Source organism: Microcebus murinus, chromosome 9, assembly GCF_040939455.1.
Source record: "Microcebus murinus isolate Inina chromosome 9, M.murinus_Inina_mat1.0, whole genome shotgun sequence".
NCBI classification, from domain to species: Eukaryota; Metazoa; Chordata; class Mammalia; order Primates; family Cheirogaleidae; genus Microcebus; species Microcebus murinus.
This window is the reverse complement of record NC_134112.1, coordinates 43,898,969-43,912,458: the sequence shown is the minus strand read 5'-3', so window position 1 is coordinate 43,912,458 and position 13,490 is coordinate 43,898,969. Positions and strand designations below refer to the sequence as shown.

The window sequence follows — 13,490 nt, the reverse complement described above, 5'->3', positions numbered from 1 at the left end:
GCAGAGCAGTGAAAGATGCAGAGGGACTGGTCAGTAAGAACAGCTGTGAAGCTGCTTCTGAGCTCAGCTATCAAACTAGGCAATTCGGCCCCGTAGAGTGGCTGCAAACCCTGGTTGGGATCACTGCTGGGGAGGCCAGTTTCCAAATTGCCCCATTATTGGAAGGCTCTTACATAATTCAAGTCCCCTAGTTTCATGGGATTGAAACCTTTTGTAGCTGAAAGGAACCTGGAAAGAATCAATTCTGAGCCCTCTTTTTCAAATGAGGAAACTAGGCTGTAGAGGTCTAAGTCTTAGAGGTAACCCCCCTTCCTCCCCAGTCACATGAAGGACCCCCTCACTCAGCCAGTTGTCCAAATCAGAAACCCGGGATCATCCTTTCACCACCCACTTCCCCAATTTACAATGATCGCTGAGGTCTAGACAGACATAACAGGTCTCTTTCCACCCTCATTTTTTTTCTCTAAAATCCACATTCCAGCCAGATTCAGCTGCTTACTTATGCCTTGTGAACTGTATTCTCTCTCGACAGGGCATTTAGGATGTTCCCCTTCCTCTGCTTTCACCATGCTCCTACTTCTTCCTATCGTCCTTCACCTGGCTGTTAACTGCATGTCTTTCTGTTCTCATCTCAAATGTCACTTCCTTCCAAAATCTGCTTCTAATACCTTTCTCCACCCATAACTAGGTTAGTTCTGCACACTATCCTTGACTCTGTCAAACCATTTAGCACAGAGCATTATATTTTCTTCTTCACTTATCTTTCCTAATGGATTTTGAGTTTTCAAAGGCAGGGCTGTAAGTTTTTTGTTGTTGTTGTTGTTGTTTTGGTTTGGTTTTATTTTTAATCATTGACTCTATGTCTAGTACAGATTTTGCCATATAGTAGGCCTTCAAGGAAGAATTATAGAATGAATGAATGAGTGAATAAATGAACACATAGTTAGGTCAGTTTTGAGATGCTGGTCCCAACATTCTTTCCAAGCATCTGTTATTCTATTCCGTAAATTTCTTTGGAAGTTTCTAATCCTTAGTCTATGGGATGCACCAGTCAACTGGCCACTGTCATGGATGCCTGAATTTAAAGTTTTCTGGTTTTTGTGCTGTTTGCACAGTTAGAAATAGCCTTAAGCTTACAGGTTTGATTTTTATAAACTTTCTTTAGACTTATATGTTAAAGAAAACAAATCAATTTAGAATTAAAAAGAAACAACATGCTCTTTAAGGCTAAACTGAATGCCTTTTTTTTTTTTTTTGCACCATGATTCTGAAAACTAGTGTGAATTAAGACCACCCAGGTTGATTATCTCCACAGAATCCAGAAAACTGTGTCCATGTTGTATAAAATTACCGCTCTCTGCCTTTTTGAATGTCAACTGTTTTCTTGGCTGTGGTATTACGGATGAAATCTGATTTTAAAATAAATATAGTGGCCACCATTTAAGACACAGGCCCAGTTTTATGAAAAATTGGCTTTAATGCAATGAGGTGAGCTCAATGGGGGCCACCCTGAAGTTGCATCCTGTCCTTGGCCTTCTGCCAAATTGCTGGCAGGTAGAGCAGGCAGAGCTTTCCTGGCCCGTCCTCACATGTTCCACTAATAAACATGGAACTGGCTTGGGAAAAGTGATTGACAATTAATTCCCAGCTGACAAATTTGCTTTCTTTGATTGTCCTCTTTGCGTCTCAGCTATGATTATTGCCCACAAGCAAAAATATCACTTGCTGAGAAAGGCACCTTGCAGGCTTTTAATTACTACTACTGCAAAATCACTCCTTGTTGAGTCATTAAAACATAGGATTCTGTAGTATTTACATGAGAAAAAAAATCAAGTTGCATGATGAGGACACTCGGTAATACTGTCTCTTGGGTGAAGTAACACTTTATTTCATTTAATGTTATCAATTAAGAGCAGATTAGTAACTGCCTTTATTTCCAATAAGCCTCCCTTAACCTAATTTTGCATTTTTCATGGTCAACTTTGAGTGTCGATAGCTTTCCTAAGTTTCTGATATACTGAGATGGACATTTTTCCTTATTAATATATATGCCATTATATTGCCTGCTTCCTTAAGAATTAAAAAAGGCAGAAGGAGAGAATGAGTAGCAGAGGCACCTTGAAATAGAGAAGTGAAATTTTGGAGATGGAGTTCAGGTGTTCTATTTTTGTACAATGGTTACACATATTAACATGCCATTTACTCTGCAGTATGTTTCTTGAATACTCAATGTTTAAAGTCAGAATAAATCTCAAAAAACAAAATAAAACCAAAAATAGATTCCATGCCTTTCTGCATAGGAATTACATGACAGAGAGTTTTGGACACCATACCCCAAGTTTATTAAAAATGACAAGATTAGGCAGATCTTTTTCTATTTACTCTGTGTAAGCTCTATTAGGACTTACATTCACACTGCCATACTGTTGTCCTTCAGTAAATTTTTGTTGAAAAAATGAGAGAAAGTTAAAGTTTTTTCGTTGCTTGATATAGAAGTGGCTTTATTGTGAATGCTGAGTCACTAGGTATTGTAGAGTGGCTTCTGGAGGGGTACAGCTGATGGAAATTGGCCCAAATGATGTACAGTAAGATTTTATACCTATAAGTGACAGTTCCCCAAAGCAGATACTAATCCACTCATTCAACACATGTTTTATTAATCATCTACTATGTGTCAGGCACTGGTCTAGGTATGAGCATATTGTGGTGACCAAATAATCATGTATTTGCTGTCACTAAAGCTGACAGTTCATTTATGGTTTAACTCTTTGCTGCGATACCATATGATTCCTCATTTGATTCCTAAGACAAATTGTGCTTATCTTGGTATTTTCATTTGTATTTTAGTAGCAACTATAACAATTCCCTTTTCTTTTATTTCCCTCGTTTCCCTTCCATCCTTCTTTAAACTTTATGTTAAGTGACTGTTGATGTAGATCCTCATTCTGCAACATCGTTTTTCTCATCTTAGTTCTATCTTTGCCTCTATTGTATACATAAACCTTGAAACTTGCTTCAGTAGTTTAAATGTTAAAATTGGAAAAGAAGGCTGAGTGCAGTGTTTCACGCCTATAATCCCAGCACTCTGGGAGGCCAAGGCAGGAGGATTGCTTGAGGCCAGGAGTTCAAGACCAGCCTGAACAAAAGCATCCCTACAAAAAATAGAAAAATTGGACAGGCATGGTGGTGCATGCCTGTAGTTCCAGCTACTCAGGAGGCTGAGGCAGGAGGATCACTTGAGCCCAGGAGCTTGAAGTTGCAGTGAACTATGATCACACCACTGCACTCTAGCCCGGGTGTCAGAGGACAGTTGACTATGTCTCAACAACAACAACAACAATAACAACAACAAAATATATATATATATATATATATATATATATATATATATATATATATATATATATGCTAAAACCTAAGGTCAATACTAACAAAAGTGTTGTGCCCAGATGCATTTAGTTTTTAATCAGTGTGTAGGCTATCAGGGAGTAAGTCAAAATTTGTATGAACTCTTTCTGCTTTAGATGCCATGAAATTATGCTTCACTGCTTTGAAATGTGCTCTGCATGCCTGCAGGAGTTAGTGTACCTGTTAGAGTGCCCAACTTGCTCCTGGGGAAGAAAGTATGTCTGATTACTAAATAATTGGTTTTTGACAAGCTTTAAGACAGGTTCATTTCTGCAAGCTCACAAAGCTTTGTTGTGTGGTAGCTACACATCAATTATGATGTTATCATCTTTCAGATGTAGGGCAAATTCCTTGCCTTAAGTAATAACTATTACAAAAGAGAACAGGTCTGGAATTTTTAAAATTTCCTCCAGAATCCACCATAGATCTTCTTTACCTGCTTTTTAATTGTCATCGTCCTATAAAAACACAAACTGAGCATAGAATATGACTTTAAGAGGCTAGCATGAAAAACATGATGTGTTCTGTAGATAGAATTTGTAAAAAAAAAACATTCTAAATGACTTTTGTACTATATTTTTCTCCACAATAATGTATGTATAATTTGTACTATATTTTTCTCCACAATAATGTATGTATAATTTATACTATAATTTGTACTATATTTTTCTCCACAATAAAGTATATATAATAAAATCCTATGCAAATCATAATCAAGTACCAAGACATCATCAATGTTGTTCACATGCCACAATACAGATTTTAGCCCACTTTATTTTAAACCATGGTCAATTTATCCTACCAATACAAATAGTGTGTTTTATAGTTACAGATTTTCATAAATAATTTTACTTTTCAGCCAGATCCCAACAATTCCTTCTTTGCATAATCCCAAACATGGGGCATGAATACTGTAAACACACACTCATCAAGAACTGATGGCCCTAAAGGGATAGGAAGGTCTAAAAAAGCAGACAGAAATTAAAAAAAAAAAAAAATTATACCCCCCTAGTCAGAAAAACTTTGCTTTGACACTTTCTTCCAAAACTGCACGAGAGAAACTTTCATTCCATGTGATAGAGGCAGGAAAAAAATCCTCCAACCATAAGAGAAAGCACTGGGCCAGTAATTATTACATGGAGTAGTTATAGTGTTTTTTTCATCCTTTACACATATGATTATATGTATTTAGGGCTTTTGCCTGATCTTCACTGCCATGCATTTATCATTTTCAGCTTCGGCCTGGAAAAGCATACATTTAGTTAGTTATTAACTTTTCTTACTGACATCTACTTTTTTTTTCCCCCAGGCTGATATGCAACAGAAGAAAGAACCTGTTCAGGATGACTCCGATCTGGATCGCAAACGACGAGAGACAGAGGCTTTGCTGCAAAGCATTGGCATATCGCCAGAGCCACCTCTAGGTACTTAAAAGTGCTTTGTGTCATTATTCCTTAAATTCGACTTATGTGGGATATACCATGTCCAGTGTTTACTATTCTTTTGTCTTTAGCTTTATTAGTTTTTATTTTTTTAAGACATTCTGTGGCTTATGATTCAAATTGCATGTATATCAGGAATTGAGGGGGCTGGAAGGAGATGGGGGGAAAGGTTGTAAAGTCATTAGCATTTTGCTGCTCATTGACCGATGAGAGGGTTGACTTTCTCCACTGTGTTACTAGTGGATTATTTTATGCTTGTTAGATGAGTTGCCACTTGGTCAATACAGGAAATCTTGGAATTTCTTATTAAATGGTTCTTCATTTCCATTGCTAAATCCCAACCTCTCTTTGCCAATCTAAATACTGTAAATCTGGTTATGAATTTCATAACCATTATAGGCATAGAGTTATTCCATAATGAAAATAGAATGCTCAGTGGGAAATTTGAAGGCAAACTTCAAAAGGTGGCAGATTAGCAGCTAGTTAGCAAGTTTAAATTTATTTGACTCTATTGTATATCTTGATTTCATTGCTAATTGGCATTTTCACTGCACACCCCTCCTCCAACTCATTCATTCCTAGTTATTGTCCATGACCTCATTTTATCACTAAGGCTTGAGTATTGAACTATTTGTTTTCTTTCTGTTAAGGTAACTTGGGCATATTGTGTTTATTTTGTCACTTACCTATAAATCTCTCATGTAATAATTCGTTTTATTTTTCTTTTATCATTTTGTTTTCCATACATTTAAGAGTAATCCTAAGGTGTCTGTAAAACTACTGATATCCAATATAGTAAAAAAAAACCCTTTTAAATAATACATAGAAATAAATACAGTATCAAGGCTCCTGTTTAAATGGTTTGTCTTCTTTTAATTCCATCATTGACTTTTATATTAAAAGAGCTTTTTATTTATTTCCATAGTTACTTAAACTAAGGATAAAAATTACCTCATGTACAACAAAATGACAAAGATTTATATGAATAAGAACTTATATAATAAGCCTGCAAATTATTAAGTATTGCTGGATACAATTTAATATATACACACCAAACTAAAACACCACTCAATCTCAATTTGCAGTAGGTAAAATCATATGTCTAACAATTATATAATAAGCCCCAATAAGATTAGATGATTTTTTTTTAATTTCTTCAGGTTATAGAAGATGTAACCTCTGGGATATTTGACTGATGGAACTTTTAGGCGCGACAAACTTTTTGTACTTAGCTGACATCCAATAAAAATTAGAAACAGTATAATCAATTATATTTGTGCCTCAAAATAGCCTTTGATATTCTGTTGCAATGTGAACACTGACTAAACACAATAGTAGTAGTATGTCCTATTCTCTCCCACCCTACATAAGTCCAGTAATTAAACCTTAGGAACAGAACAGATAAATATCCCTAAACCATGACCAACTTTTGAACTATCCCTCCACCCCTGCCAAGGGTCCTGGCAAGAGGCCCCATTTTCATTTTTCATCCATCTTCCTACCTTACCCTCTGAGTTAGCACAGAGGGTAATCAGTGAATTAATTGCGGAACCACATGAAAATTCCTAGCTCCTTGACAGATCTGCCATTGTGTTATAGGATTTGGGCAAAATAGTTAAGCCCTTTACCCTATTAAATAAATAAAAGGAAATTGCACATGATTGAAACCAAATGGGAATCCGCACTTATGTAGTGAAGTTTCTTTCTGCCCATATGGCTTCTTTGGCATCTGTGATATTGAGAACCCGTTGAATCATCTGGCCTGCAGCCATCTTGGCTATTTGGTGCAGCTTCTATCTGAAGGACATTTGGCTTGTATCTGAAGGATAGAGGGGAAAAAAATACATTTGCATTTCTTTTAGCTTTTTTCTTTTATTGTCCTTGCTCTCAGATTTTCAGCTCATGCTGCCCTTGATCTTTGAACTTGTTTCTCCTGTCTTCAGCCTGGCAGTTTACATCTGGGCACATGGCTGCTGCAGGCGAAGGAAAACAAACCAAACTCAGTAAACAGCACAATGGGATGGAACTATTAATTAAATGTAAAAATAAAGCAGCCTGGCATTTTCCTTTGTTTTGAATGAGATTTTTAAATTACCAGGTTCACCATTTACCCTTCCTCTCTGTCACTTAGGCGCTCATAGAAAATGCAGTTTATATTCTACAGATAATACATTTCCCTCTCAATGCAGTCATACAACAGAATTTTTTGACTTTCCTTAACCATTTAAAATTATCCAGAATCACTTATTTCACAATCTTTTAAAGTTTTACAGACACCTGGTTTTATTTCTTAATAGGTCACATCTATACTAACAAAATAATGTGAAGAATCAGAATTATCTGGATAGTTCATGCTAGAGAGATATTTAACTTGAATTATCTGGATAGCTCTTTTGATTCTCCATTTTACTTTGTTAGGGTGGACATGGCCTCAGAATCCCTAAGTTAAATCTGTCTAAATTCATTTCAAATTTTAATTTCCAAAATATGAAAAATTCACTTGACTTTCTTCCTTTTCTTTCCTGTTTTTTTTTTTTATTATTATTACTCCTTATCCCATAATGCCTCCTGGCCACACGACCACTTTAATTTGGCCCATTTGTTTTGATTTGTCTGACACTGCTCTTCACCAGTGCAGCCGCTGCATTTTTTAACATGGGATACCTGTTATTTTCATTATTTAGTCCCAACCCCTATGTCTCCCTCCTCGAAATCAGTGAGCACTCCCAGTGAAGCTGGAAGCCAAGACTCGGGCGATCTGGGGCCATTAACAAGGTAAGAATTGTCCCTTTAAAAGGCTGTAGTGGGATAATACAAAAAGTACTGTCAGAACAATGTGAAATGTGCGTGCATCTGCATGTACACTCAGTCATTTTATGCTTAAATTTATGGTGGCTTGCTATTTTTAGTGGCATAGCAATGATCTTGAACTCACTAGAAATGATAAATGATAACTGTCCTTCCTTGAGTGGGCAAACTTAACACCATTTATCTTGCTTAACAAACACAAACATATCCATTAGCTTTGGCCGACAAAAAGCAGGGAAGGACCAAAGATAAGTTGAATGTACATCTAGCCTCTCATTATTGTACTTTGGTTTTGGTTTCCACGAGAATCTTTGTGAATGGAACACTGAGATGTTCTAACCCTAAATTTAATTTTTCAAGCATCTTATTTATTTGCTTAATAGACCTGACTAGTTTGAAAACTGGTGCTCAAAGTGTTTTTATTATTAGTAGTAGTAGTAGTAGAGGTAGTAATAGTAGTAATATCGGGGTTGGCTGCTTTTATTTAGTGAGTTAATTGCCAATTTTTTTTTATTTCAGCATATTATGGGGGTACAGATTTTAAGGTTACAATAAATGCCCATTCCCCCCTCCCCCCACAAGTCTGAGTCTCCATCATGACCATCCCCCAGATGGTGCACATTTCACTCATTATATATGTATATACCCGCCCCCCTCCCTCCTCCCACCTGCCCAATACCCTATTACTATAGTACCTATGTGTCCACTTAGGTGCTGCTCAGTTAATACCAGTTTGCTGGTGAGTATATGTGGTGCTTGTTTTTCCATTCTTAGGAAACTTCACTTAGTAGTATGGGCTCCAGCTCTAACCAGGAAAATATAAGATGTGCTATATCACCATTGTTTCTTAGAGCTGAATAGTACTCCATGGTATACATATACCACATTTTATTAATCCATTCTTGGATTGATGGGCACTTGGGCTGTTTCCACAGCCTTATTGCCAAATTTTTATTATGCTATGTAGATTATGTAACTTTTGAATGTGGATAAAGGCATTCTCTAATTTGACCAGTGAAGAGGTATCAAAACGGTAAAGATTTGAAAAGAAGAAAGAAGTAGGTTCATGAATGCAGATGGAGTCACAGTGACTCTCCTAATCCAGTTGTCCTCACCAGGATCCCCACGTGCAGGTGCCCACAGGTGGGTGACATAAACGAGTATGGCAGGTGGTGAACAAACACCCTATTTTTAAAGGCCAAATGGCCTCTTCACAGCTCAAGCTGCTTGAGCTCACGTAGGAACATGGACCCAATTTTTCCATATCTTTCAATTTTTCATGAAACGCTAGAAATTCAGATATTTATGCAATAATATCTTAAATGTTAATGACTTTTATGAACAGAAGTTATGGGCCAAATTTATCATGCGGGCTGGCAACTTGTGACCTCTGGCTTTGACTCTGAATTTTTGAAAAAAAAAATCATAGAGTACTGTAATCAAACTTCAAATAAAAAAAGAAATAATCATCCCCAGCACTGCTATTTTGAAAAATCAACTTGTCTGTGTACCTTTTAATCCTTGTCTACCTTTGTACGTTTCTTGCCACCATAGGAATTATTGGGAGAGAGGTATAAAATTTTGTATTTTTCTTTTTTCACCGAAGGCATTATCATAAGCATTTTCTTCTGAAGGTACACTGTTTTCTGTATAGGCCTGGGTAATTTTGTAGATGAAAATATGGGTAGTCTAGTACTGGCTTGAGCTGTAGGCTTTTTTTGCTTTATTGAAACCAACATGTAAGACTGGAATTACCTAGCCCATTTCTGCCTGTTGGTGTGCTTCAGACTTGAGTATTTTGTTTTGATAAGGCCTTTCAAAACCAGTGGACACTGCTTTCAATTTAAAAAAAAAAAAAGAAAGTAGAGGGTTTTGTGGGCACAAAGCTGGTTTATTTTAGCAAATCGCCTTTGTGATTTGGGGCAGCACACGTCTTCTCTCATCTTGTGCTTTGAACACTTCAAAAGGTCTTTGGGCAAAAAAAAAAAAAAAAAAAAGTAATAATAACACAGTTGTATAAGACCTAACATTTATTCCAGAGCTGGCACAATATAATCACATTCCATAGGGGGTCCACTGGTCTATCATTAAGTTAATATATTTGACCATTTCTATACAATGATGGTGTGTGTCATTGCTGCTTAGCTTCAAGGGGTGCAGTTGGCAGCATTAAATTCTATTACTGACTTCACAGTTGATGAGCCCTTTTGAAAACTTGCTAGAGAAAGCTGACCTATGCTGTTAGGACTCTGGGGACCGCAGCAATTATTCCTTCTCAGAGAACATCACTCTTCATTTCTTTCCCCTTCTTAAGTGATTATTATTTTTTTTTTTAACTTAGCAAACCACTTTGGGAAAGGTGCAGTCCACTCCTACCCCACGCAAACTCTGACTACTTTCAATTCTTCACAGGAAAGTTCTGGCAAGACTGGGTAACTAGAAGTCAATGAGTAAATCCCTTGCTAAGTACAGGTTTCATAGAAATGCAAGAAAATTGGCATTGAAGAAATGACAGTTTTCAGAAAAACTGAGCACAGAGTTTGCTGGAGGAGAACACATTAGGAATAGCTTAGTAAATCCTGCCCTTGCTTTGAACTTAGGAAAGTTCCACACAAATTTATGTTTTTGCTTTAATAAAATAAATATGAAAGTTAAATTGCAGAATAATGTTGTATTTCAGTTTTTAAAATTCCACTTGGAGTGGCTTTTCATGTAGAAGAAATGTCTTTGAAAACAATTTATATTAACTTTAACACTTCATAAAACATTAGACTAGGAAAAAGAACTTAGTAATTCTTAAGACTATATATAACTCTATAGTCATAAATTTGCCTATTTGTGTGGAATTTGGACTCTTTGCAAAATGGGGTATCTTTTAGAAGATAACTTAGGAATCAAATCAACACATTGGGTTATACCTAAAGGCACACATAAATTCTGTCATTCATTTTCCAAAATTTCAAACCAAAGCTGAAATTTTCTTTAGAAAGCCAAAATTAGCAAATATTTTTTATAATCCCTGTAACTGGCTAGTCTGCAAATTGGCATGCTCAGCGTACCCTATTGTAGAAAAAAGATTAAAACAGTGCTCTAAAAAAAGTATAACAATCCCTTTTATTAGTTTTAAGAGTAGTTGAATAAATTTTTAAAAATGGGTGGAGAGTAGAAATATATAATAATTTTCCATTATACTAATATGATTTAATTTAAAAAATTCTTAACATAAATTGTCATAATTTATTTTGCAATTTCTACTTCTATTGTGATAGCCCACTTCTCATTTACAATCTATATTTGTGGGTTTTTTCTCTTTCTCTTGATCAGTTTTGGTAGAAACAATCCTTGCTCAGTGAGTCATCTTGTACAAACAGAAAGGTTTTGGATTTAAAAAAACAATTTTATTAATAAAACATTTGAAAGGCTAGTTTTCCTTATAAACATAAATGAAGAAATTCTTTAATATACTATTTGCAACTGGAAGCCAACACAATATTAAGAGGATACTTATGCTACAGTTAATTAGTATTGAGTTAGAAATGCAAGGACATTTTAGTATAGATAAATGTGTAGCCACAATTCAGTATATAACAAGGTCAAAGAGGGGAAAGTAATCATTGCAATATATGCCTAAATGATACTTGAGAAATTTAGTCCTTATTTTAATGCTTAGTAGAGTGGGAATAGAAATATATTTTCTTAATATGATAAAGAATATTAATCTTAAACCAACAGCTTACATTTTTTTTCTAAATAAGAGTGAAGCATTAACACTTTATAGTCCTTGATGAAGAATGGCTTTTGTTTAGTTGAGCACATGTCTCTCTTCCTCAGGAAATGATGAGTTCCTTGGGACTAGGGACCAAGTGATATTTGAAGTTTTACCCCTCGTATTTGATAAATGAGCTATGATGCTGCTTCTTACAGATGAGGACACTGAGGTGCACAGAGAGCCTAAGTAATTTTCTCAAGTTCACATAGAACATAACAATATTACTGGGTTTTAACCTAGGCAAGTTGATTCAAGTTTCCACAAGTTTCCTACATTATCTCTAACAATAAGTGATCCATGACCTACCCCAAAAGGTTATTGTGAGGATTAGACAAAGTAATGCTCTGTAAAGCACTTGAAAAGAAGTTTGGCATATAATAGGTATATGTGAATTTTAGCTATCATTATTATTATTATTACTGTTATGTTTTCTTCATATTTTGATTTAGCCATTTTCCGAATGGGAAGAGATCTTTTTAGATCCTCTCATAGAACATATTGGTATCATTATCAAATTTGGTAAGCATGCCTATGTCTTCATCCAAATAATTATGTAAAAATGTTGAACATGACAAGGGCAAGGACAAATTGTAGTGTGCAGCCCTAGAGAGCACTTTGTGAGTTGCCCAACTTTTACTCATTCATTAACCTTCACCTATCAGCCAGAACTGAATCTGTCTAAGTGGCAATCATTCAGCCCACACTTATTCTTCTCATTCACGTGGATGGCTCAGAAGGGACTTTGCACTAGGACTCTTATGATTAATTGTGACTCCTTAGGGTTCTCAATGACAGAACTAAACTAGAAACTGAACTGGCCTGCAGAAACCTAGGAAAGTGTATTGACTTCACCTGGCACCTGGGCGTAGACTATATAGCCTGTCTCAAACCTGCCCCAGATGGAAGAAAACTTTCAAAATGATTCCAAAGATAAAATATCTCCCAATGTGATAACATACTGTACAATCTCCTTTACAATAATAATATCCATCCCACAACATGCTTAACAAAACAGTTAGAAGGGGAGATTTGTGATATTTGTCTTTGGAGAGAAGTAGCATGCAACAGATGGAGAAATGTCTTCTGAAGCACTTCACAGGAGAACAAAGGTACAAAGGGGATGGATTAGAGGTCATTCAGGCTTTCAGCTGTATGTGCACTCCAGATTAGAATTTGGGGACAAAGGGACAGATTTCTGCAATCCTCTCTGCTCAGTTTGAACATTAAGCCTCCATATAGTTAATATTTACTTAGTTGATGGCAGAAAACTTTGGTAAAATACAGATATTTGATATACTCAGCCTTTCCTTGGCTACTGCCTACTGAACATTCAAGTAAGGAAATTAGATTGGCCTAGAATAATTTGTTCGTGGGCAACTTGTGCTGGCTGCTTCTAGTCAGTGCTCCCTTTACTGAGTGACTTTAGGAGAAGAATATGTGCTGAGGGACCACTTGGGCCTAATCCCCAACAGAAAATCCTGAAGGCTTTCATATTCAACTGCAATCAGATTCTGCAGGATTCTTTGGCTCTACATAAGCCTCCAAAGACTTGATCCATCTTGGCGAAAGCATCATCTTCCAAGATGCTCCAATGAATCAGAGGCTAAAGGGAGCCATAAGGAAGGTATTAGCAAAGGTGGAAAAGTACATAAAACAATGCAAGACTATGGAGAAATTTAATAAGACTGTTAAAATTTTGTCCATATAAAATTTTTTAAAATTATAAAAAGAAGTTAAGAGGATGCTGCCAGCTAATTGGACTTCAGGGAGGCTGAAGTCAGTGACTCAAGACTGGTTAAAAGTCAGTCTCTTTGGAAATTAAAATAAGATTCATACCATAGAGTTCTCTCTTTATGTAGCACATTAACTGCTATAGCTAAAATTTTTTGATATCTTATCACTTTGTCTTCGGGCAGAGTGTACTGTGTATACCCATATGGTTATCATACAGTAAGCATCTATTTTAGCAAGGCATTGATTAGCTTTCTTCTAGAGAAACTGCTTGCTTGACAGAAGGTCTTCTGTGTAAGATTTAGGGAAAACATGTCCTTGCTCTATAAAGG

The 13,490-nt window shown here is 36.1% G+C and overlaps 1 protein-coding gene across 4 annotated transcripts in view; it reads left to right on the top strand.

Moving 5' to 3' along the window:
• DYNC1I1 (dynein cytoplasmic 1 intermediate chain 1) overlaps positions 1–13,490 on the top strand; it is a 299,135-nt gene that overhangs the window by 33,666 nt on the left and 251,979 nt on the right. For 2 of the 4 annotated variants that reach the window (XM_012757075.2, XM_012757068.2), the window contains exons 3-4: positions 4,718–4,832; positions 7,484–7,625. In XM_012757075.2, coding sequence (XP_012612529.1) covers positions 4,718–4,832; positions 7,484–7,625 — 257 coding nt within the window. The remainder of the gene's footprint in view (positions 1–4,717; positions 4,833–7,483; positions 7,626–13,490) is intronic. The other 2 variants (XM_012757076.2, XM_012757073.2) reach the window with 1 other exon arrangement.